The 19,560-nt window shown below is 40.6% G+C and overlaps 2 protein-coding genes across 5 annotated transcripts in view; both read left to right on the top strand.

Annotated features, from left to right (window-relative positions):
• The window catches only part of csnk1g2b (casein kinase 1, gamma 2b), a 45,275-nt gene extending 38,796 nt beyond the window's left edge, over positions 1-6,479 (top strand). For 2 of the 3 annotated variants that reach the window (XM_084067671.1, XM_084067672.1), the window contains exons 10-11: positions 1,143-1,249; positions 5,655-6,479. In XM_084067671.1, coding sequence (XP_083923797.1) covers positions 1,143-1,249; positions 5,655-5,709 — 162 coding nt within the window. In that variant the 3' untranslated portion in view covers positions 5,710-6,479. Of the gene's footprint in view, positions 1-344; positions 447-1,142; positions 1,250-5,654 lie in introns of all 3 variants that reach the window. The other variant, XM_084067673.1, reaches the window with a different exon arrangement.
• A 147-nt stretch (positions 6,480-6,626) lies between these two features.
• Positions 6,627-18,397, top strand: mfsd12b (major facilitator superfamily domain containing 12b). Of its 2 annotated transcripts, XM_084067674.1 has the most exons (10): positions 6,627-8,632; positions 8,932-9,093; positions 9,344-9,554; positions 10,942-11,065; positions 12,124-12,303; positions 13,639-13,731; positions 14,124-14,216; positions 16,260-16,433; positions 17,116-17,210; positions 17,738-18,397. In XM_084067674.1, exons 3-10 carry the CDS (start codon positions 9,427-9,429, stop codon positions 17,859-17,861), a joined length of 1,011 nt encoding a protein of 336 aa, XP_083923800.1. In that variant the 5' UTR covers positions 6,627-8,632; positions 8,932-9,093; positions 9,344-9,426; the 3' UTR covers positions 17,862-18,397. The 2 variants fall into 2 exon arrangements, with proteins under 2 accessions (XP_083923800.1, XP_083923801.1); XM_084067675.1 differs by lacking the exon at positions 8,932-9,093.
• Positions 18,398-19,560: the final 1,163 nt, after the last annotated feature.

Below are 19,560 nucleotides of genomic sequence, written 5' to 3' on the forward strand. Positions count from 1 at the left end.
AAGGCTGTTGTTTTTATTCCTGCATGACTTTATTAGTGTGTTGATCTGTGCTTTACATACATTTTTGCTTCCCCACCGTCCTCTATTAACATAGTTTTGTCTTAACAAGCCTGCTTCTGCTTGGGAGATGTCTTCTATAATTTTTTTTGTTTGTTTTTTGTTTCTTTCCACTTTTTTTATTCACCTCCCTCCCCCCTCCACCATCACCATCACCACCACCACCCCCAACACCTCACCCCCTTCTACCCCACCCCTCCACTCCACTCCTTCAACCCCCTTGCCCCTCCCATTCTTACCCCACCACCAACACCACCTGCCTCCACCCCTTTTGCTCTTTGCGTCAGTCGCCTGAGCCCAAAGGAAGTGAGTCTCAGCCCACTCCCGTGACCAATAAGGAGACTCTGGGGTCGCACCTCACAGCTGAGCGGCTGGGGGGCTCTGTTCAGGTACTGCTGCTGCTGCTGCTCGGCTAGCTTAAATGCATGAAGCTGCATGGCTGTATGCGTGTCTCTGCTCCCTCTCCCGACACTCGACTCCACACTGCCTGTCCGCCCAGGTTGTTTATCCACCCGTCTGTCTCCGTATGTGCTCACACACCATTTTCAATGGCTGTGTCTGTGCTCGGCTCGTTCTGTCTGCTCTTGCTGATGTGCGTGCGGCGTGGCTCATTCGCCCTAGGCTAATCACAGACATGACATCCAGCAGCTACTGTCATTCAAAACCTTCATGAAGAGGGGAATACATACAGCATTGACAAGATGAGCGATGACGATGAGCATAGGTGTTAAGCCCAAACAGCAGTGAATCTCTTTATTCAATTTGACAAAGAGGAATCCAACCTGTAGATGAAACTTTTCATGACTTACTGCATGAAATGGCCATTTGTTCATTATTAGAGGTCAGAAGGCCTTTATGACATCATTTTGTGGAATAAATATGCCACCTAGTGTTTATTAGTAGAATTGCATCCTATGCTCTAAAAAGGAAATGGGTTATACTAAACTGAGGCGTCTCCACTCACAAGGCTGGATTTAAGACATGATCATGACTTAATAAGAATGTTGTAATGATCTCTGGCGCAGCCGATGACGTGATGTGTGTAGGTGAAACACATTTTGTTTCCTGCCCTTTCGTACGTGCAGGTGATGAGCTCAACGAATGGCGAGCTAAACACTGACGATCCCACCGCTGGACACTCCAATGCTCCCATCACTGCTCCCACCGAGATCGAAGTGGCCGATGAAACCAAGTAAGATATAAATGTTCTGACTTAAACAGGGTTTCTGTGGGTTATTAAAAAGTGAATATCGCTAAAGCATTAAGGCCTTAAAAAGTATTAGAAAGTGATAAATACAAATTTCAGTGGTTAACATTTTCAAAGAGAAGGAAAAAAATGCTAAAGTTTTCTTAGACCGTTTCATTATAAAATTCAGATTTGTCACCACCTCGTGTTCTCTTCTGTGTGATTTAGTTTGTGCATTTTTCCACAAGCCAATGAATGTGACTAATTGGATATATTCAATAAAGTCAACCGTACTGGAGGGGTCAGACCACGGTGTTAACAGGACCAGACGATGGCTAAACAGGCAGGGTGTAGTGGAGTGCGAGAGTCGTTTTCCCACCTTGTTATTTCAGAAACAACATGGCACCTCTGCTGGAGCATTTATACAAGGTGTGCTATGGTTGGGGTAGCCTCATTCTCTCTTCTTAGCTAAGGACAGGTTGTGTACATACATGGATCATATTGTGAGAAGTTCGCACCCCACCACCCTCCCATGATAGGCAGACAATTGTTGATGATTCTCAAAGATGACAGACGAGAATTGTTGAATTAGTATTGCTTTATTGAAGAGCTGTGCATAAGCCAACCGTCCATGGACTATGCAATATCAGCTGAGGCTTAGCCCCACAGTCCATGTACTTTATACAATACATGTATTACTTTTTGTATTGATATCCTCATTGGGGAATCTTAGATCGCTTCATATAAGAACTGTGTTCCAAAAATAAACGCACCACCCTGGCGTTTTTACTCATATGGATATGAAGCATCGACTGAAGGTGTAAATGTACACATTTACCAAAAGAGTAACTCAATAAAAACACTAGAAACGAGTCAAACAACCCAAAGACATTTCCCATGAACGCGGCTGCTGTGGGGACAGTGATTTCAGACCTGGAAGTAGTAGTTCTTAAGACTTTTAAGGCAGAATTAATTCCATTTCGCCAGAAATAGGCTGTATCAAATATGAATGAATGAATATCATAAACGATGCAGAGCTTTTTTACTTGTCAATCAAGTAGTCAGAAGAACAGTTTGAACCAGATTTCTGCAGCTTTTAGCTTACTTTAATATACCATGGGAGAATGAGTCATCTATTGAATCATCGTCAATCATCTATTGTTATAATTAGAAATAAGCTAGTACTAGTAGAAATGAATTATCTAGTTTGCGTACTGTAACAGTGAGACTGTAACAAACAGTATGGCTGATTTTGTTATAGACAGCGGAGGAAGAGATGAGAAGAGACTTGGGAGTGAGAGAGGAGAAGGTGCATGAAGGGCAACTGATTCAATATCTACAGAAAAAAGATGTAAAGGATGAATGAATTCAGAAGAACAGGAGTGACGTGATGGATATGCAGATATTAATTCTGAGAAAACGGACAAGAAAATGATTTTTTTAAATGCAGTGGGAATTTAGATGCAAGGAAAAAGCAGTGAGAATGTAGAAACGAGGAAAGGAGCAGGCAAAACATGATGATAATCAGCTTGGGTTTGCTATGTATTTAGGGTGTTTATACAAGCAAAACAGCCTTCATGTAAGAGAAGTATGAAGTATTGAAAAATGGACAAAGTAAAATCACTGTAAAATTGTACTTCAGGTACAGTACTTGTTCTTGGTTACTTTCCACCACTGCTTATGTTGGTGTGATTTGGTTATGGACTTTAACTTACTGTGCATTTACCTGTCAGCCTGCCCTGAGAACACACAGTTGAAAATGACCGAAATTATCCTTTTAAAGAGGAACTGCACCCTGGCATTAATAGTCGGGGCATATTAATACAATCTTGGAACAAATTCCTTACCAAGAAATGTCTTCACCTATGTGTTTGTAAAAGTGTCTAGTAACACATCTCACAAAGACTGAAATTCAATTTCCCAAGGGGTATTTATGACAGCTGCTGAAAGTTGGGATACCCTTAACCTTATGCGGGGAAAAATACAACTTTTAATTCTGTTTTAAGTAGCATGTGAGGGGTCAAACAAGTTTTTTTTTTTAATGATTCTGAATCCATTGCAAGCATTTGTTTTTCACCAAAACCACTCCTTGGGCAAAAAAATCGCCATATAGCCACTTTTCCAGGTATGTCTTTGTGTGAAGAGACGAGAATCGTTCATCGTTCAAGTGTGAAATTTGCTACAAATCATTTCTGGAGGTCACTTTTTTAAGAAACCGGGCCACTCGTAAATCGGGCCACTCGTAATTAAAAAATGGCGGCCATTTATTTCAAGATGGCCACCAAAATTAGACTGATTTTACATTTCAACACATCTTTGCCTATACTTTTGTGAGGTCAATCACCAAATAGCACTCCCATTGCATGTTTTTTTTTTTTACATTTTCAAACCGAAGTTACCATTTATAACCATCAAAATTAAAACATTTCAAAAACACGCCATACAACTGTGCTCACAGGTAAACTTTTTCCCCATCTGGTTCTGTTTTCTGTCTCTTCCTCTGTGACTCCTGCATGTCCTCTCTCACCGCATCCTTAAACCTCCTCTTTTGCCTTCCTGTTCGACTCTTACTTGGCAGCTACATCTTCATTATCCTTCTCCCAATGTACCTCCTCTCCTTTTCACATGTCAAAACCATCTTAACCTCGCCTCTCTTGCTTTATCCCCAAACCTTCTCATTTCTGATGTCCTTCCTTTTCACTGAGAATCATGGCATCCTCAATTATGCCACCTCCAGCTGCGCCGCCTGTCTTTTCCTCAGTGCCACCGTTTCCAAGCCGTACAGCATGGCTGGTCTCACTACCGTCTTATACATATTCCCTCTCACTGGTGTCCTTCTGTCACAAATGGCTCCTGACACTTTCCACCATCCGTTCCCTCAAAGTACTCATTCCTCAATACACTGTCTCTGCTTGCTAGAACATTTCCATCTCTTTCCTTAACCTGTTACACATCCTTCGCATCCTTTTAACTCTAACCAATCGGTGCAGCTCATTTTCTCCCCTCTTGGTGTCCAACTTCATCTTTTTTTATCTAGCATTCGCCTACCCCTTTCTGGCTGCCTATCTTATCTCCTCCCTGTGCTCCACACAGCATTGTTCATTCTTTATTTTTTTTCTCTTTCTTCACACCTAACATCAGCTCTCAGTACTTAACACAGGACTCCTAGGGGTGTGCCGATATATCGTCCTGCAATATTTCGCGATACGTTTTCGTGACGATATGTATTGTTTTGGCGTTTAAAAAAAATGAAATTGCAAAAACGGCACTATTTGTTTGCATTTGCTTCCCCCCCCCCATATATTTTCATTAGCCCCCCCCCCCCCCCCCCCCCATATATTTTCATAATAAAAAAGTGCCATATATCGTATCGTGAGCCAAATATCGTGACGTGTATCGTATTGTGCAATGAGTGTATCGGCACACCTCTACGCGCTACTCATACACTGAGTTGGCGGTCTAAAGGCGAGAGCTCTACCAACTGAGCTACCCGGACACATGCTCATGCTCATCACTCTGTCTGACCTTCTCTTAAACGCAACCTGCTGATATACTCTTCCTTTAGGATTATACCTACCCCATTTCTCCTCTCGTCCACCCCATGGTAGAACAGTTAAACCCCCTCCAAAACTCATGGGCTTGCCCATTGAGATTAATAATCTCTCTAGAAGGGAAACCTTGGCTACAACAAGGTAGCTATAATGGTGAAATGTTTCCTAAAATGTGCAAGAAATATAGATATGACTTGTTGATTTGACACACATGGATTTTTTGATAGAACCCCCCCCCCCAAAAAAAAATCCTGCATAGCCTATGCAATGAGCTAGAAATGCTTGCAATGGATTCAGAATCATTAAAAAAAACTAGTGCTACTCAAAGCAGAATTCAATTTAGTAAATTCTTCCCACATAAGGTTAAAGGTACACAAACTTTCAGCAGCTGTCACAAATTCCCCCACGGAAATTGAATTTCAATCTTTGTGAGATGTGTTACTAGACACCTTTACAAACACATTTGTGAAGACATTTCTTGTAAGGAATTTATTCCAAGATTTGACATTATTCTGATAATATTCCCTGACTATTAACAAATGTTACAGCCTCTACAGGTTGAATTAGGTTGCACTGCTAGCCACACTTCACCATGTATTGGTGAATTTCTAACCATTGACACCTGAGGACAAACCGGTACTACTGCGTCATGACTAGGGTGTGGCCACTAGCAGTGCAGCCTAGATGAACATTTCAGCCAGTAGGGGGCAGTACAACACTGTTTTCATGTACTGTGTGTCTGTGTCTCTCAGGGTGTATATTTAATCTGTAAGTAGATAATACCGTTAGAATGTCCATGCTTCTGATATCTGCACCTTGTCATTCCCTTGCTGCCAATCACACTTGTCTCCTGCCTGCAGGTGCTGTTGTTTCTTCAAGAGGAGAAAGAGGAAAGCCCTCCAGAGGCACAAATAGAAGACATAAAAGATTACGGGGAGGACTTGAAAACATTCTGGTCACTGTTGAGTTTTAAATGGAAGCAACTACACAAGATCACCATCTCTCTTTCCAAATCCCCATCTATTGGTATATCCCTTTCACCCCCCATCGCTCACTCTCTACCCCCCCCCCCACCCCAAACAAACACACACCCCTTCTCTTTCTCAGCGCTCCCCTGCTACTGGCGAGTAAAGGAATGTTGTGGTCCTACCGACTTCACAACAGACTCTTAATTCCTTTGTCAAAGAAATACAAATGTACCTGCATTATAAAAGGGGCCTCGAGAAAAAGTAAAAAAAAAAAAAGGAGGAGAGAAAAAAAAGCTGTAACAATGAACCGTGAATATGAAAAAAGAAAAAATAATAACAATACTGTTTGAAACAGTTGTATTCTAGATTCCATACAGAACATGTATTGTTCCAACAGTCAGCCATTGGTCTGAGGGAACTGTCGTGTGGGTCGAGTCGAAAGAAATCCGCTCCTTTTTTTTCCTTTTTTTTTTTTTTAGAGAATAGTTCTTTATTTGTGGGATCAAGGTTGAACTATACTAATGATATCTCTGCAGTCACTGCAAGACATGACAGGAAGCATTTCATCTATAAAATGAGATTTTTTTTTGGAGGATTTATGTTTTTTCTTTTTTTCATAGTTGAATCTTCAGTTTTCAAAGTCAAATCCCTGGATTGAAAACGAGACTTTTACTTTTTCTGTTGTAGTGTTCTGGAATACATGTTCCCCCCTTCTCACTTTGGCTTTATTTTTGTCTGTCAATGTTGTAGCACAGTCACTGGCCTCAGGTACTGTGGAAGATTGAGAGAAATGGTTATTAAGCTCTCTTACTGTTATATTATTATTATTATATTGCACTTTTGGGAAAAAAAGTAAGAAAAAAAACTTAAGTGAAATTTTAGGTTTGAAATTAACGATTAAGGAAACATCTTAATAAAGACTGAACTAGGATGAGTCCTTCACAAGACTTATATCTGAATAATGGCCGTGAAATGTCAATTTACATGAAATGATTTTTGATTTTTATTTCTTTACATGAAAATAATTTACCAGGAAATCATAGTTTGTGCCTTTCCAAGTAAAATGTTTAAAGCTCAAGTGAGTGTCCCGCAATGAGATTTTATCTGATCTGTCCCAAATGTTGCTCACTGGATAACTGTGTTGTGTGCGTGTGTGCGGGCTTGCATTTATGGATGTATTGTGAATTAATGTGCGTCATGGGACAAGTGCATACACAGTCAAATCTGGAGTGTATATTTAACTCGGTTAAATTAACTCTCCGGATTGTACTGTGTAGAGGTCCCTTACTCTCATACATCTTGAGTTCACATCTCTCTTCATTCTCTGCTATGACAATCAAAGCATCCATACAGTGGGGGGATTATTGTGCCCTGAGCCTACTGTAAACTACTGTTGAAAGATTAGGACCCAGTGCGTTGTGCACGCTCAGGGGAACCTAGGAGACTATGATGACAGCAACTCAAACCTGTTTGTACACTTTTGTTTCTTGTCTTTTTTTCTGTTTTTGTTTGATTTATCGGAAGGCCACAGTTAGACAAGCAGCTTTGTGAGGTAGTCTCATTGTTTACAGGGTCTGTTGTCTCTGAAATGAAGGGACTGCTGTTTGCTGGGCCTTAAATGAAGAATCCACCAAATCACTAGTACTGGAATGGAAAACCAACGTTAGTTTTTTTTTTCTTTTAAAACCACTGCTGCTGATAACAGTAGTTTTCTATGTATCTCGTGTCTCGATACTAATGTGTCGTTTTCTTTATTTTCTTTATTTTTCTTTTTTTCGGCCTAATGAAATGTATGTCCCACAACAACTTGGTGCTCTGTCATCTACGTTATGTACAGTTAGCCATTTCAGAACTCTGCTTAAGTTTCTACATTGGAGATAGTAATTTTTATGGCCTTGAATTTGTCACTGTCCCAACAGAGCCTCCTAATATCTGTGATTACATTGTAAATAATCTAAAATATTTAGGTTGAATAATTACACCAGACTGTTTTCACCATGACAGCAAGTTTTGAGTCATTGAAAATGAGTAACCATTTGAAGCCAGAATGTATACGTCTGTCATATGAACTCTTTATTCTGGGTTATGTTCCCACAAAAACTATTTCTCTTATCCATAGTTTTGATTTCTGGAGAAATACAGGACTGGTATGATTCATACATTTTTTTTCTAAACTGGTGACTATTTAAATGGTCAACTCCAGGGTGTTTGAGATCAAGCTGAAACATTAAGTATTCCACTTAAACACTGCTGAAGCCACTAAGGGTTAACCTAACCTGTATGAGGAACAAAATGGTTTAACTTTTTAGTAATCATATGAAAATGATGTTGCATATTTTATGGGTGTACCGTGACAAACTAATTGGTCAACTTGAGGGTTGGCTCTCATTTCCCAAGTGTCTAGAAACAGTTTTAATTGATATTAAATTGTCTAGTGTGAAGGGAAATGAAACTTAACTTGTATAAGCAAGAACTGGTTTTTCAAGAATTGGCGTGTGTATCATGTTTGACTCATGCATCATGTGAAAAAGAAAAAGGGAACCCACCCCTGCAAACAGCTTTGATGCTCACGAGTTTTCATGACCACAGCTTGGTTATTTGGTTATTTTTGACTACTTTGAGTTATCAACATTGCGCAAGTGTATGATGACATGCACTCTACTATAATAGACCCTGGCTGCAGGGGCGAAATTCATCTCAGGATATCCTGAAGACACTGCAGCGCACATTACGCGCAAGAATGGATCCAAAGGTCCATTGTTGGTCCAGAGGGAAATCTGGCATCCTGTCATGGGTATTAGGCTGACTCTGGATGCTAAACCTGTTCGGCTGACCAGCGTGGGACCCAGTTTGGCATAATCTTGCATTAGGTTTGTTTTATGGTTTCACAAGATTTTTGGGAAAGCGTTTATTTGGAGATGCTCAGACCAAGGTTGAACTGTGTTTGCATAACGTTTGTTAGTGTAACCATTTGCATCATGTATTTGTAAATATGAAAAGTACAGAACTTTAACTGTGAATAAAGGAACTTTTATCACGGGAAATTAATCAATCATGGAGCTATCTATGTCTACCAGCCAGTCTTTGCCAATCTACAGGCGTATATGTTATGCAGTGGGACACTTTTTAAACGACCTGTGCGTCTCTTTGTGGTTCACCTATTTGTTAGTATATTACCACGCCGTGTTAGGGTTCGAGAGCACATATGCGGGTGTGTTGCTGCTTATTGGTCAACTGGCGGACGGAATCAGCACGCCTCTTGTTGGATACAACTCTGACAGAACGCATGGATTCTTAGGATATGGCAAGAGAAAAACCTGGCATTTATTGGGTAAGTAAGTATTCCATAGAACTTCACCTTCCATTAAGTAATATGGGTTCTACAACAGCTTGCACCTTGATTTTATCAGTTGCTCCATCCCCTGAGCTCTTGATTGCTGCCTTTTGACAATTTTGCCCAGAACGTAAATCTTACTTATACACATTATCTCAGCTCTTGACTTTGCATCTCTATAATTTCACTGTGGCAAAAAGGATAAGATTGCTCTAGCAGCCTATGTTTTGTGTGCCACTCTCTCCAGGAACGGTTTGCGTGCTCGTTTCTTTCGCCTTCGTCTTTAGCCCGTGTTTGGCCTGTGATGCAAACACCCCGCAGTGGGCTCAGATGACCTACTTCTCCCCCTTCATCATAATCTTCCAGTTCGGCTGGGCAGCCACTCAGATCTCCCACCTCTCCCTCATCCCAGAGCTGGTGTCCAGTGACAATGCTAAGGTGGAGCTCACTGCTTACAGGTGAGGTCACAGGTCAACCACAGAGCCACTGTGCTATTGGGTCATAACGGGTATAGTCATATAACATGAGGTCACTGCTGAGTAATTTGTGATTCTTAGTTTTCAACTGTGTAGGAGTACATTTCTTATTTTCTGACTCTATTTACTGAAGGGCCATTTTACCCCCAGAATCAGTAACATTGTGGGCATGATATTTTCCAGTCTGTTATTCAATTCTAGTAGTTTTATTAAAATCTGTACAGCCAATTGGAATTCTTCACCTTGTGACAACTGTCATACTGTAACTCAAGGTATTAACCACTTTCAACCTGCCGTCCCTATTTTGGGCAAAATTTCCAGCAGACCTACAAGCTGCAACGCGTTGTGAGCTTGTAGATCGTCTACTTTGGGTATTGTCTTATTATGAAGTATATAAGTTGTTAATGAAACAATAAAATATACGAAGTATGCTAATTGATTCATTACCCTTGTGGCCCTGGGGCCATGTCATGGCCCATAACTTTTCACCCCTTTTTTGCACCTGAATACAAATGTAATTTAGAGAAGCATGCCATAAGGCATAGAGAACATATAAGCTGCTGTATCTGACGTCTCTAAACCAATAAGAGCTTATAGCAAATATTTGGTCTACATTATTTGCTCTTCTCTACTCCAAAAGGTTTAAAGCTAAAACAGTAACTCTAGTGAGATGATATACTCTAAATGCACTCTCTATGAATCCCATATATCTATAATGCATTTTAAGCATACTTACAATGCATTTTAATCTATACTTATTGCACTATATAAGCTATTCTATTCATAATAACTTATAAGGTGATGTATCATAATACATAATTGCTGCACACACACACTTTTTGCTAGGACCATAGTGTATTGTAATAACTTAAATTGCGTTATATTGTGACATTTCTTATGAAGTATTATGATACTTGACCTTATAAGTCACTATATGTGCTTATGTGTTATGATTATTGTTATAAAGTACTGTGAGTGCTTATAGCTATTATTATGCAGTGTTGCAAGATTCAAGATTCTAATGCATCGTAGACATGGGCTTCATTGAAAGTGTTACCAGATAAAGTATATGTGCATTCTCAGCTAGGTACAGCATCACACTCAGGTCATAGGCTATAATTGTGTTACTTATGGAAGTTACAAAAAAAGAATCATCAGTGCCATGGATATAATGTACCACTAAGGTTACAGGTGAAATCACATTGGAGCTATTCATCTATCAAAAGACAAAGTGTAAGATAAAACTACAACGGTCAGCATAAATAATGCAGCGTACTGTAGCAATCTGCTTGTGTTTTTTTTCTTATACCACCACTGTGATACATAAATGCTTCTACACCCCCCCCCCCCCCCCCCCCCCTTTGGATAGGTATGCATTCACAGTGGTGGCAAATATCACTGTGTATGCAGTGGCTTGGCTGCTCTTTCACTTCCAAGCACAGGACCATCTGGATAAAGACAATCTGGGACAGATGGACATTCCCTTATTTAGGGTAAGAACTGCTGAAGGGACATTCTGTTTGATGAGAATGTGAAGTGATATCGCTATACCTGATATTACAGTTTTATAGCCCATCTGGGGAGGTCGATGATACCTCTCGTATAATTAATGATTTCAAGTAAGATCCGCTTTCTCTATGCTGAACAAAAATGATTGCTATTACGGGTATGTAGAGATGAGCCCTTGCAGGGCAGGAACTTCATGGAGGCCATGAAAGCCATGGCCACTTAAAATGGAACACGTCCTGAATCATACGCAGTATATATGTAGGAATGCAATGACTTCATTGCTGCTAAACAGCTAAGAATCTTCTGAAAGGCAGATAATTATTCATGGTTACATTGTAAGCCATCATTTGACAAAATGATATGCCCTGAGCCCACTGTGGCCTTAATACCTTGCCCGCATTACCCCAGTGCCCCAGCTGATTTCACCATTTTCTCCCCTGCCCCTTTCTTATCAATGCCGTTTTTAGACATCAGTGTCTTTTGTTGAGATTCTGAATTCTTAATTCCCCCTGACTCCCCATCCTCATCTTCAAACTAGTCCAGTGAGTGATTAGACGAGGGCTGAGGGTTTATGATCTTTTGACTCAGGAGTTTGTATAAATCTAAAGGTGTTCCTCTGTGCCTTCCTTGGCTGTGGGTGCTCAGCTAACAATGCTTATAGTCAAAAATAATCTACAATAGTTAAAGTAGAAAAAAAGCAGCACTCAAAAATAAACGCGCAAGACAGATCTCAGTTTTTGCCGCTTTTTTCCACTTTAAATATTGTGGATTGTTTTTTGAGTTGGTATATATATTGGTAACTTAATACATTATTTTGTATAATAACAGCTTTTTTTTCCCCCATCGATAATTATAATTCAATGTATTATTTCCGATCATTGTTTTATTTGATGGTCTTGCTGACCTGGCCTTTGTATCCTCCAAAAAAGTGTCTTTCTAAATGTCTAAAACATAACATATTACATACTGTAATTAGTCCTTAAGGACCAAAAATGTGCTTAGATTCCGCAATCTTCTCTCTCTTCCCAATATTTACCCATAGAACCTGGCACTAATTGTGCTGGGTATAGGAGCACTGTTCTCTGTGGTTTTCCACATTGGCACCCCAGAGCAGTCCCCAGCGATGGAGAGGCAGCCCCGAATCATCACTTCTTCCTCCCAGGAGACTTCTCAACCTCTGCTGCTGTGGAAACATTGGCTGAAGGAGCCCTCTTTTTACCAGGTGACACAAAAGTATAGACTAAGGAGAAAAGGAACTATGAATATAGTTACAATTATTTAAAGTTAGGACAGTTTAAAAAGGTGGTTAGAACAAAATGTTTATTCTCAAAAAGTTTAAACTCTATATTCTGTTTCTAATCATTATAGTGCTTGAGTTCTCGTTTCTGATTGGAAGCAATTGGTATCCCAACTTGAAAATTGGTATCCCAAACTTTCTGTTTTACTAAAGAGCTGGAAAGACGGGGAGACCCCCGTTACTGAACAAACCCTCTAGCTATGATTGCTACGTGAATGTAAAGCTATTTAATACTAAAACAAAAAATCATTACAGCACCTGTGATTCATATTGCGCATTTAAAAAAAAGACCAAAGTGTTATACAGATTGACAGTAAATCATCAACAATGAAAAATGAGGGGCACTCGGGTGGTGCAGCGGTAAAGTATAGCTGCCCACCACCGAGGAGGTTGTGGGTTCGAGTCCACCGTGGTGCATCCGGCTTTGTCGAGTGTCTATACGAACCCAACTGGCCTGGGTTCTGGGGTGGGAAGCGGTGCATGTACTCGTACGGGCTGTGGCGGCACCTGTCAGCAGGGAGTGTTGGGCGGGAGAAGTACGACGAGGGGGCTCCTCACTGGCAGGTGAGTCAGTAGGATACAACACACGCTGGGCAAGACCTAGCCGGTTGAGGATCTAAACGGAAGTATTGGAATTTGGTGGAAGTACCTACCAAGGAAATGACGTAGACACTTTACAAATCTGTTAACATTCTCCATGAATGAAACGAGTGTTGTGATTGGTCGAAAAATATTGTTTCCAGGGGAAACGCGTAGGACAGTCCTGCCCCTATAGACACACTCTGCTTTAGGTCGTGACCAGGCTTTTCTCTTCGCAGATGAGTAAGGCTGGGAACGAGGCTAGATACAGCAGCAGTGACAACACACAAAATGTGTGTGGGAGGAATTCATTGGCATAATGACTAAATTGCGGAAACAAATGGGTAAAAAGCACAAAAAAGCCCCCCAAAAAAACAATGAAAAATAAAATCATATAAGATGCGTGAAATCAATATCTAAAATATAGGCCGAAAAACACAACACATGACATTATACAGATTCATACGCTATTGAAATAAGGTGTGTCTGAGGAGGCGATTTACTTCTCAATTGCGTATCAATAAATACACTAGGCAAGAGGAATTTGGCATGGTGGAGGTCGGCAGTATACTGTGGAGCCAAGAGCTTTAATTCAATTCTGTTTTTAACTGGTAGCCAACATATGTACAGTAGATTGTTGGTAAATGGTAACAAGATTTGCTTTGTTTGTCTTTGGTCCAGGTGGCTTTCTTGTACATGTGCACTCGACTAATGGTCAATTTGTCCCAGACTTACATCTCCATGTATCTCACTGACTCACTGCTGTTACCAAAGGTAAGGCCTTACTGTTTTCATTTCGCCTCTACTTTCTGTCGTACTGAGCAGCATAGGAGGTCATTCCTACGTGTGGCCATTAATCTTTTAAGCGCTTTTAAGTGTGCATTGATTAATTGACGTGCAATATAGGTCTACGGATGTGCAATATTATTTTATATAATTTTATCATTCTATTTAATTTTAATGTATTGTTCTTTCTATAATTATTGCCTATTGCCCTTTACTGATGAGAGCATCAGTGGTATACAATTTATCCTATTTGTCTATTCTGTTCTATTTACACACATTTAAATCTTTTGTAATTCCACTGGAAATCTGTTTGCGTGAATTCTATGTTGACTTACCGTGTTCCAAGGCATTGTTAACTTTCTTCCTCTTTGCCCTGTCAGAACTTCATTGCCATCATACCACTGGTGATGTATGTCAGTGGGTTTGTGTGTTCCCTGGTCCTGAAACCAATCAGCAAGTGCACAGGCATTACTGTGAGTCTCTCAGCTTAAAATCGTATGGTTTTTATCATCTCCACCAGGTCAGGAGGTGGAGATTATGTTTTCGCCCCTGGTTGTATGTGTTATGTGGTAACCAATGAATTGATTCATACACAGTAAAATCCTCAGTGTTAATTTAACTCTGAGAATTTACAAATGGATTGATTGATTGATTTGGTGTGAGGCCTACAGTACTAGTAGTCTGATTAGTTTGTTTTGAGTGGTCTGTAGTTCTGATTTTAGTGCCTATGAAGTGCATGCATAGTCGGTGAGATCAATCTTGAAAGATATGCCCGCACACTGCCACTTGCATGTTCAAGAGAAGTTTTAATGTAAGCAACGTTTTGGTCGTGTAGACCAGGGGTTTTCAACTGATTGTGCACCAGGGACCACCACTCTGACTAAGAATCAACCTGGGGACCACTGTTGTGTTGGGTGGGGAAACTGGGGATATGGACTAAGATTAGTGCTTTGGTAACACTTTCTATGCATCCCATGTCTGCATTCCACTGTTTCTCAACCAATAGTCCACAGACTAATAGTGGTCCATAGTATAATTAGGCCTGCAGGTGGTCCATGGGAAAATGTTTTAAAGTGTAAATGTAAGAAAATATTTTAATTAATAGGCGTGGTATGGGAGGAAAAGCTTGCAATTAAAATAATGGCTGTTAAGGGCTTGATTTAATTTGTTACACGACACTATGTGCAACAAATTATATCAAACCCAGGCATTATTTAACTGAAATATGTGAGTGGTCCAGAGCTACAAAAAAAAGATTGAGAACCACCGATCTATTCCTACCACACAGCTACCCTTTTTCCATTCTCTTACTTTGTCCAACCTCCACTAAACTCATGTTTTGTATCTTATGTATGAGTGAGCAGACACATGTGATTATATGAGCACTTTTCCTTATAATGATGGCTCAATCGGGCAATCCCGTACACTTCCCCTTCTTGAGATTTTCTGTGGAATTTCTTGACGTCCGACTTCACTTTGACATTTACATTGACGCATCATCATAGGTCACCAGATCATTAGTGCACTGTTCCGGAAGAACATATTCACTTTCACTTTCCTACATGCGCAGGGTCAGGGACCACATGCAATACCTTCACGGACCACCAGTGGTCCACGGACCACCTGTTGAAAACCCCTGGTGTAGGCCTTCCTCAGGCAGGTCTATTACATTGGACCAGTCCAGCTTCTCCAGTGCATGATTTAAGGCCTCACTTGAGTATTTTTTCAGTGATCTGAATCTGACTGTTTTGTGACAGTCGGCCTTAGATTTTTGAATTTCACGGGTACAGAAAATGTGGTTGTAGTCACTTAGCCTAGCTCGCACTCAAAAACACCTCTCCTGGAGATTCTGGATCTGTCCGATGTCAAAACTAGGTCTATGATGGTTTGAGTAATATCACACACCCTTGTATATTTAGTAAAGCTGGTTAAGGCAATGCAGGTTACAAAACTTGACAATGCCAACTGAGTTCTCCTCAAGTACATTATAAATATCATCTTGACCAGGAGGTCTGTAGATGGAGCCGATAAGGGTTTGGCTTTTGGAAATATTATGTCAACCCACACAGTTTCAATTGAGTTATGACCCAGGTCAGTACATATGTTAAAGACAGTATCTGAACCGACATACAGACCTTTTGCAATCCCTATCATTCCTGATGACTGTGTAGCCTTCAATCTCTATCTCAGTCCTCTACAGTGTCGTCAAGTTCAGTTTCAGAGAAGGAGAGTATATTAGCACAAGGTTGAAGGTTCCATTTGAACATTCTGAGAGTTACAAGTAGATACATTAACACTGAGGATTTTACATAATGCAATAGAGGATACTTACATTATCACTTTCGACACCAAACTCTATCCATATAGTATTATGTGTTATGTTATTTGTGACGTTATCATATCAATTGATATGGATGGATTATAAGGCTAAAGCTCTTTAAAGAAGGGTCTGTGTACTGTGAACAATGTGTAAAAAGGTTTTACACATTAAAACCTTTACTGTATCTGTACTCAAGACTACCTATTTCCTGGGCCTGCTGTTGATGCTTGGCTTTGCATCCTGGGTGTTTCTGGATACATCCCTGGGAGATAAGCGGATCTATGGATCCGCTGTGCTACTAGGAGCAGGTTCTGCCACCATCCTGGTCATGTCTCTGTCCATGACGGCCAAGCTCATAGGAGAACAGACAGTAAGTTGAGGGGAACTGCATCTAGCCTATAACACACTGTTTCCCAAACAGTGGGTCGTGAAAATAGGCGATCTACAAGCACACAACACGTTGCATCGCAACGCGTTGTGAGCTTGTAGATCTGCTATTTTCACAAGTTTGGGTCACAGGGAGATATCAAATTGTAGATCTGCTATTTTCACAAGTTTGGGTCACAGGGAGACATCACATTTCTCTTTTGGATCTTGAAGTAAAAGGTTTGGGAACCACTGCTATAACGGATTTTAGCAAGGAGGAGTTTGATGTCAGCTGGTTTGGTTATAACCAGTATAACAATGGTGTCTAGTCTCATCAGGGACAGTATATATCACAAAAAGGTTAAACACGAAAGCCTCACATTAAGGCGTAAGAGCTATGATGACAAAATTGTTTAACCAACGATAACAGAAAAGTGGACCCAAATGCACCCTCATTTCCCCTTAACGGACTCTTGAGTTATCAGACTCCACAAGTGGCTTTTCAATGACCTTTTCAAGGTAATAATTACCTCCAAAGTCAGTTAACTGGTGACCCAATGTCTGGATATAGCATAAAACAAATGGTGCCTAGACAGATGTGTCCAGTCAGTGCCACCACTAAGTGGTGTCAAGCGTTCAAACATTACTATTGTGATAATCTCAGATCAATTTTCATTTTTCATCAGCAAAGCGGAGCGTTTGTTTATGGATCAATGAGCCTTCCAGACAAGATAGCTAATGGTGTGGGAGTCATTCTAATCCAGTGCCTCCGACCAAGCAGGTGAGATTTTGACTCAAAGTCCCTCAAGCAGCTGGGTGGCTGGGTGCATGTACCACATTATGCAAACAGTCTGCATTTGACCTGAGTCATTACACCTCCTTTATATCTCTATATTTACCAATAACGCAGAATAGTCTGTGACTTTCCTTCGACTAACTTTTCCGAAGAGCAAAACTGAAGGCAGATGGTCAGTAAATAGAGAGATCTGTACACTTTGTACTGTAGAGTCTCATCACAAAACACAATTGCAACCTATTCCTGTTGGCCTGTTATTGTTTGGGCAGGAAGAATGCAACAAAATCCTGAATACAATATCTTCATACAATTTGTTTTTGTAATATTGATCTTTTCTGTCATATAACACATACTAACACAATTGGGAAGATTGATAAAAATTGCTAAATTGAATAATCTCGATGAATATCCATATTATGTATTTATTTATTTACTTAGCCATATAATAATCATGTACCATTCAATTTTCTCTTTTCTGTTTATCTGAATCTTTTTATTTCTTTAATTTACAGTCCAGAGGCCTCCATTTGGTTCTACCGTGATGTCATGGTGATAGTAACCGGGGGCGTGGCGGTGGCAGCTGCAGTTTCCCTTTTGACACTTTTCATCTGGCCAATCAAGATACGGCGGAACTAGGGCTCAAAACACACTAAAAAAACTAAAAACCGGTATACAACTTGATGTGCATATGTTCACGACACAAACACAAGTTGGTGAGCACTAGAACACACACACACACAAAATGTTTTGACCTGGCATCCCTATTTTGTCATTATAGGTGAAGATTTTAAAAAAGTATAGCGAAAATAGCAGATCTAAAAGCTCACAACACATCACACCATGCCGCATTGTGAGCTTGTAGATCGGCTATTTTCGCTATATGAGTACAGGTGTGCCTTGAGATTTTGACTTGCCTATTGGTATGCCTTGGGCATAAAAAGTTTGAAAACCACTGTTCTAATCTACTACTGCATTAAGATTTCAGTAGCCTGCACTCAGTGAAATATACTCATATACTCAGTGAAATCTGTGCAAGGGTTCTGCTAAAGTTGCTAATTCTTGAAAATATTTTACTGATTTCAATGTTTGTTTGTTTTTTCTCAGAGATATCATTTAAAGTCTCTCTGTTCTTTTCATGTGTAATTCAATGTTTATTAAAGGATGTAAAGGATGCAGCCAGACCACCATCTAGTGTCTGATTATTAAACTTCACTTTCTTGAAGGGTAATTATTATTATTTTGCTTCCGAATCTAGACAACGGGTAGCCAACAACAGGTATTGCATAACCGGGTGGGGCATGCATTCCCAACTTGTATTGTTCCCGACTTGATTGCCCATCCAACCACTATGCCCATATAGGCATATATGGAGATCCGATTGTCCAGAACTGATGATCCGACTGATATGGCCATATACTGCCACATGATGACATCAGGCAACTCCATATACAGTATGAGCTAAAAGGGACACAAGCACACGCATACAGAGATCTCCATATATGGGCATAAAAGGTCAATATGCCCTATAGGCGGTAACAGGAAGAGTGGGCACTAATTGGAAGTTCTTTATTGGAAGGGTTCATTACTTCAGCGTGGACTTCAAGTGTGTGTGTGTGTGTGTGTGTGTGTGTGTGTGAGTGAGTGTGTGTGTCTCTCGCTTCGAACTCACGAAAAAGGCGTGTGCACCATAAAGTTAAAAATAATAGAGAGGGCACCGGATATCCCCTACCATCCACTTGCATTGAATTGCTCACCCAGCGCATGGGCCAAAATCACCCCTTCTTCCGGGTTGGAAACATGATGGGCGAAGCCTATTTGGGGCTTCTGTGCGTCACTTCTGTGACGCGCTTTGTGTCACAGAGGTGCGCAGCCCCGTGCGCAAGCTCGTGTGCAAGCTCGTGAGTCGAACCCATTGGTCAAAACCGTTTTTGCTTGTTCATGTACAGTGGCCCCAGCTGTAGTACCTATGAATGGCCAGCATGTCCAATGCGCTTCAATGCAACCACTGGGTTCTGGGGGCTTGGTGTGCACACCTTAAGAGAGGACCGGCCGGCTGTCAGATCTCCATACATGGGCTTAAAAGCTTTTCCACCGCGGAGGAAAGCCTGGTATTCGTTCCAAAGTGGTCTTTGTGATCCGGTTTAGAAAAAAGGAAAAAAAGAATCATGTTCCGGATGGCGTTGCATTGTTTTTGTTCCTGACATAATGCGAATCAATTCGCATTATTCGCTAGTCATGCTAATGAGTTACGCTATTAGCCTATACCAAAATAAACGAAACGATTATACCAAACTAAACACAATTTAAACTATGGGAATAATTTCGGAGGTGCGCG

The sequence above is a fragment of the Gymnoscopelus microlampas genome, assembly GCF_963454915.1.
Source record: "Gymnoscopelus microlampas genome assembly, chromosome: 9".
NCBI classification, from domain to species: Eukaryota; Metazoa; Chordata; class Actinopteri; order Myctophiformes; family Myctophidae; genus Gymnoscopelus; species Gymnoscopelus microlampas.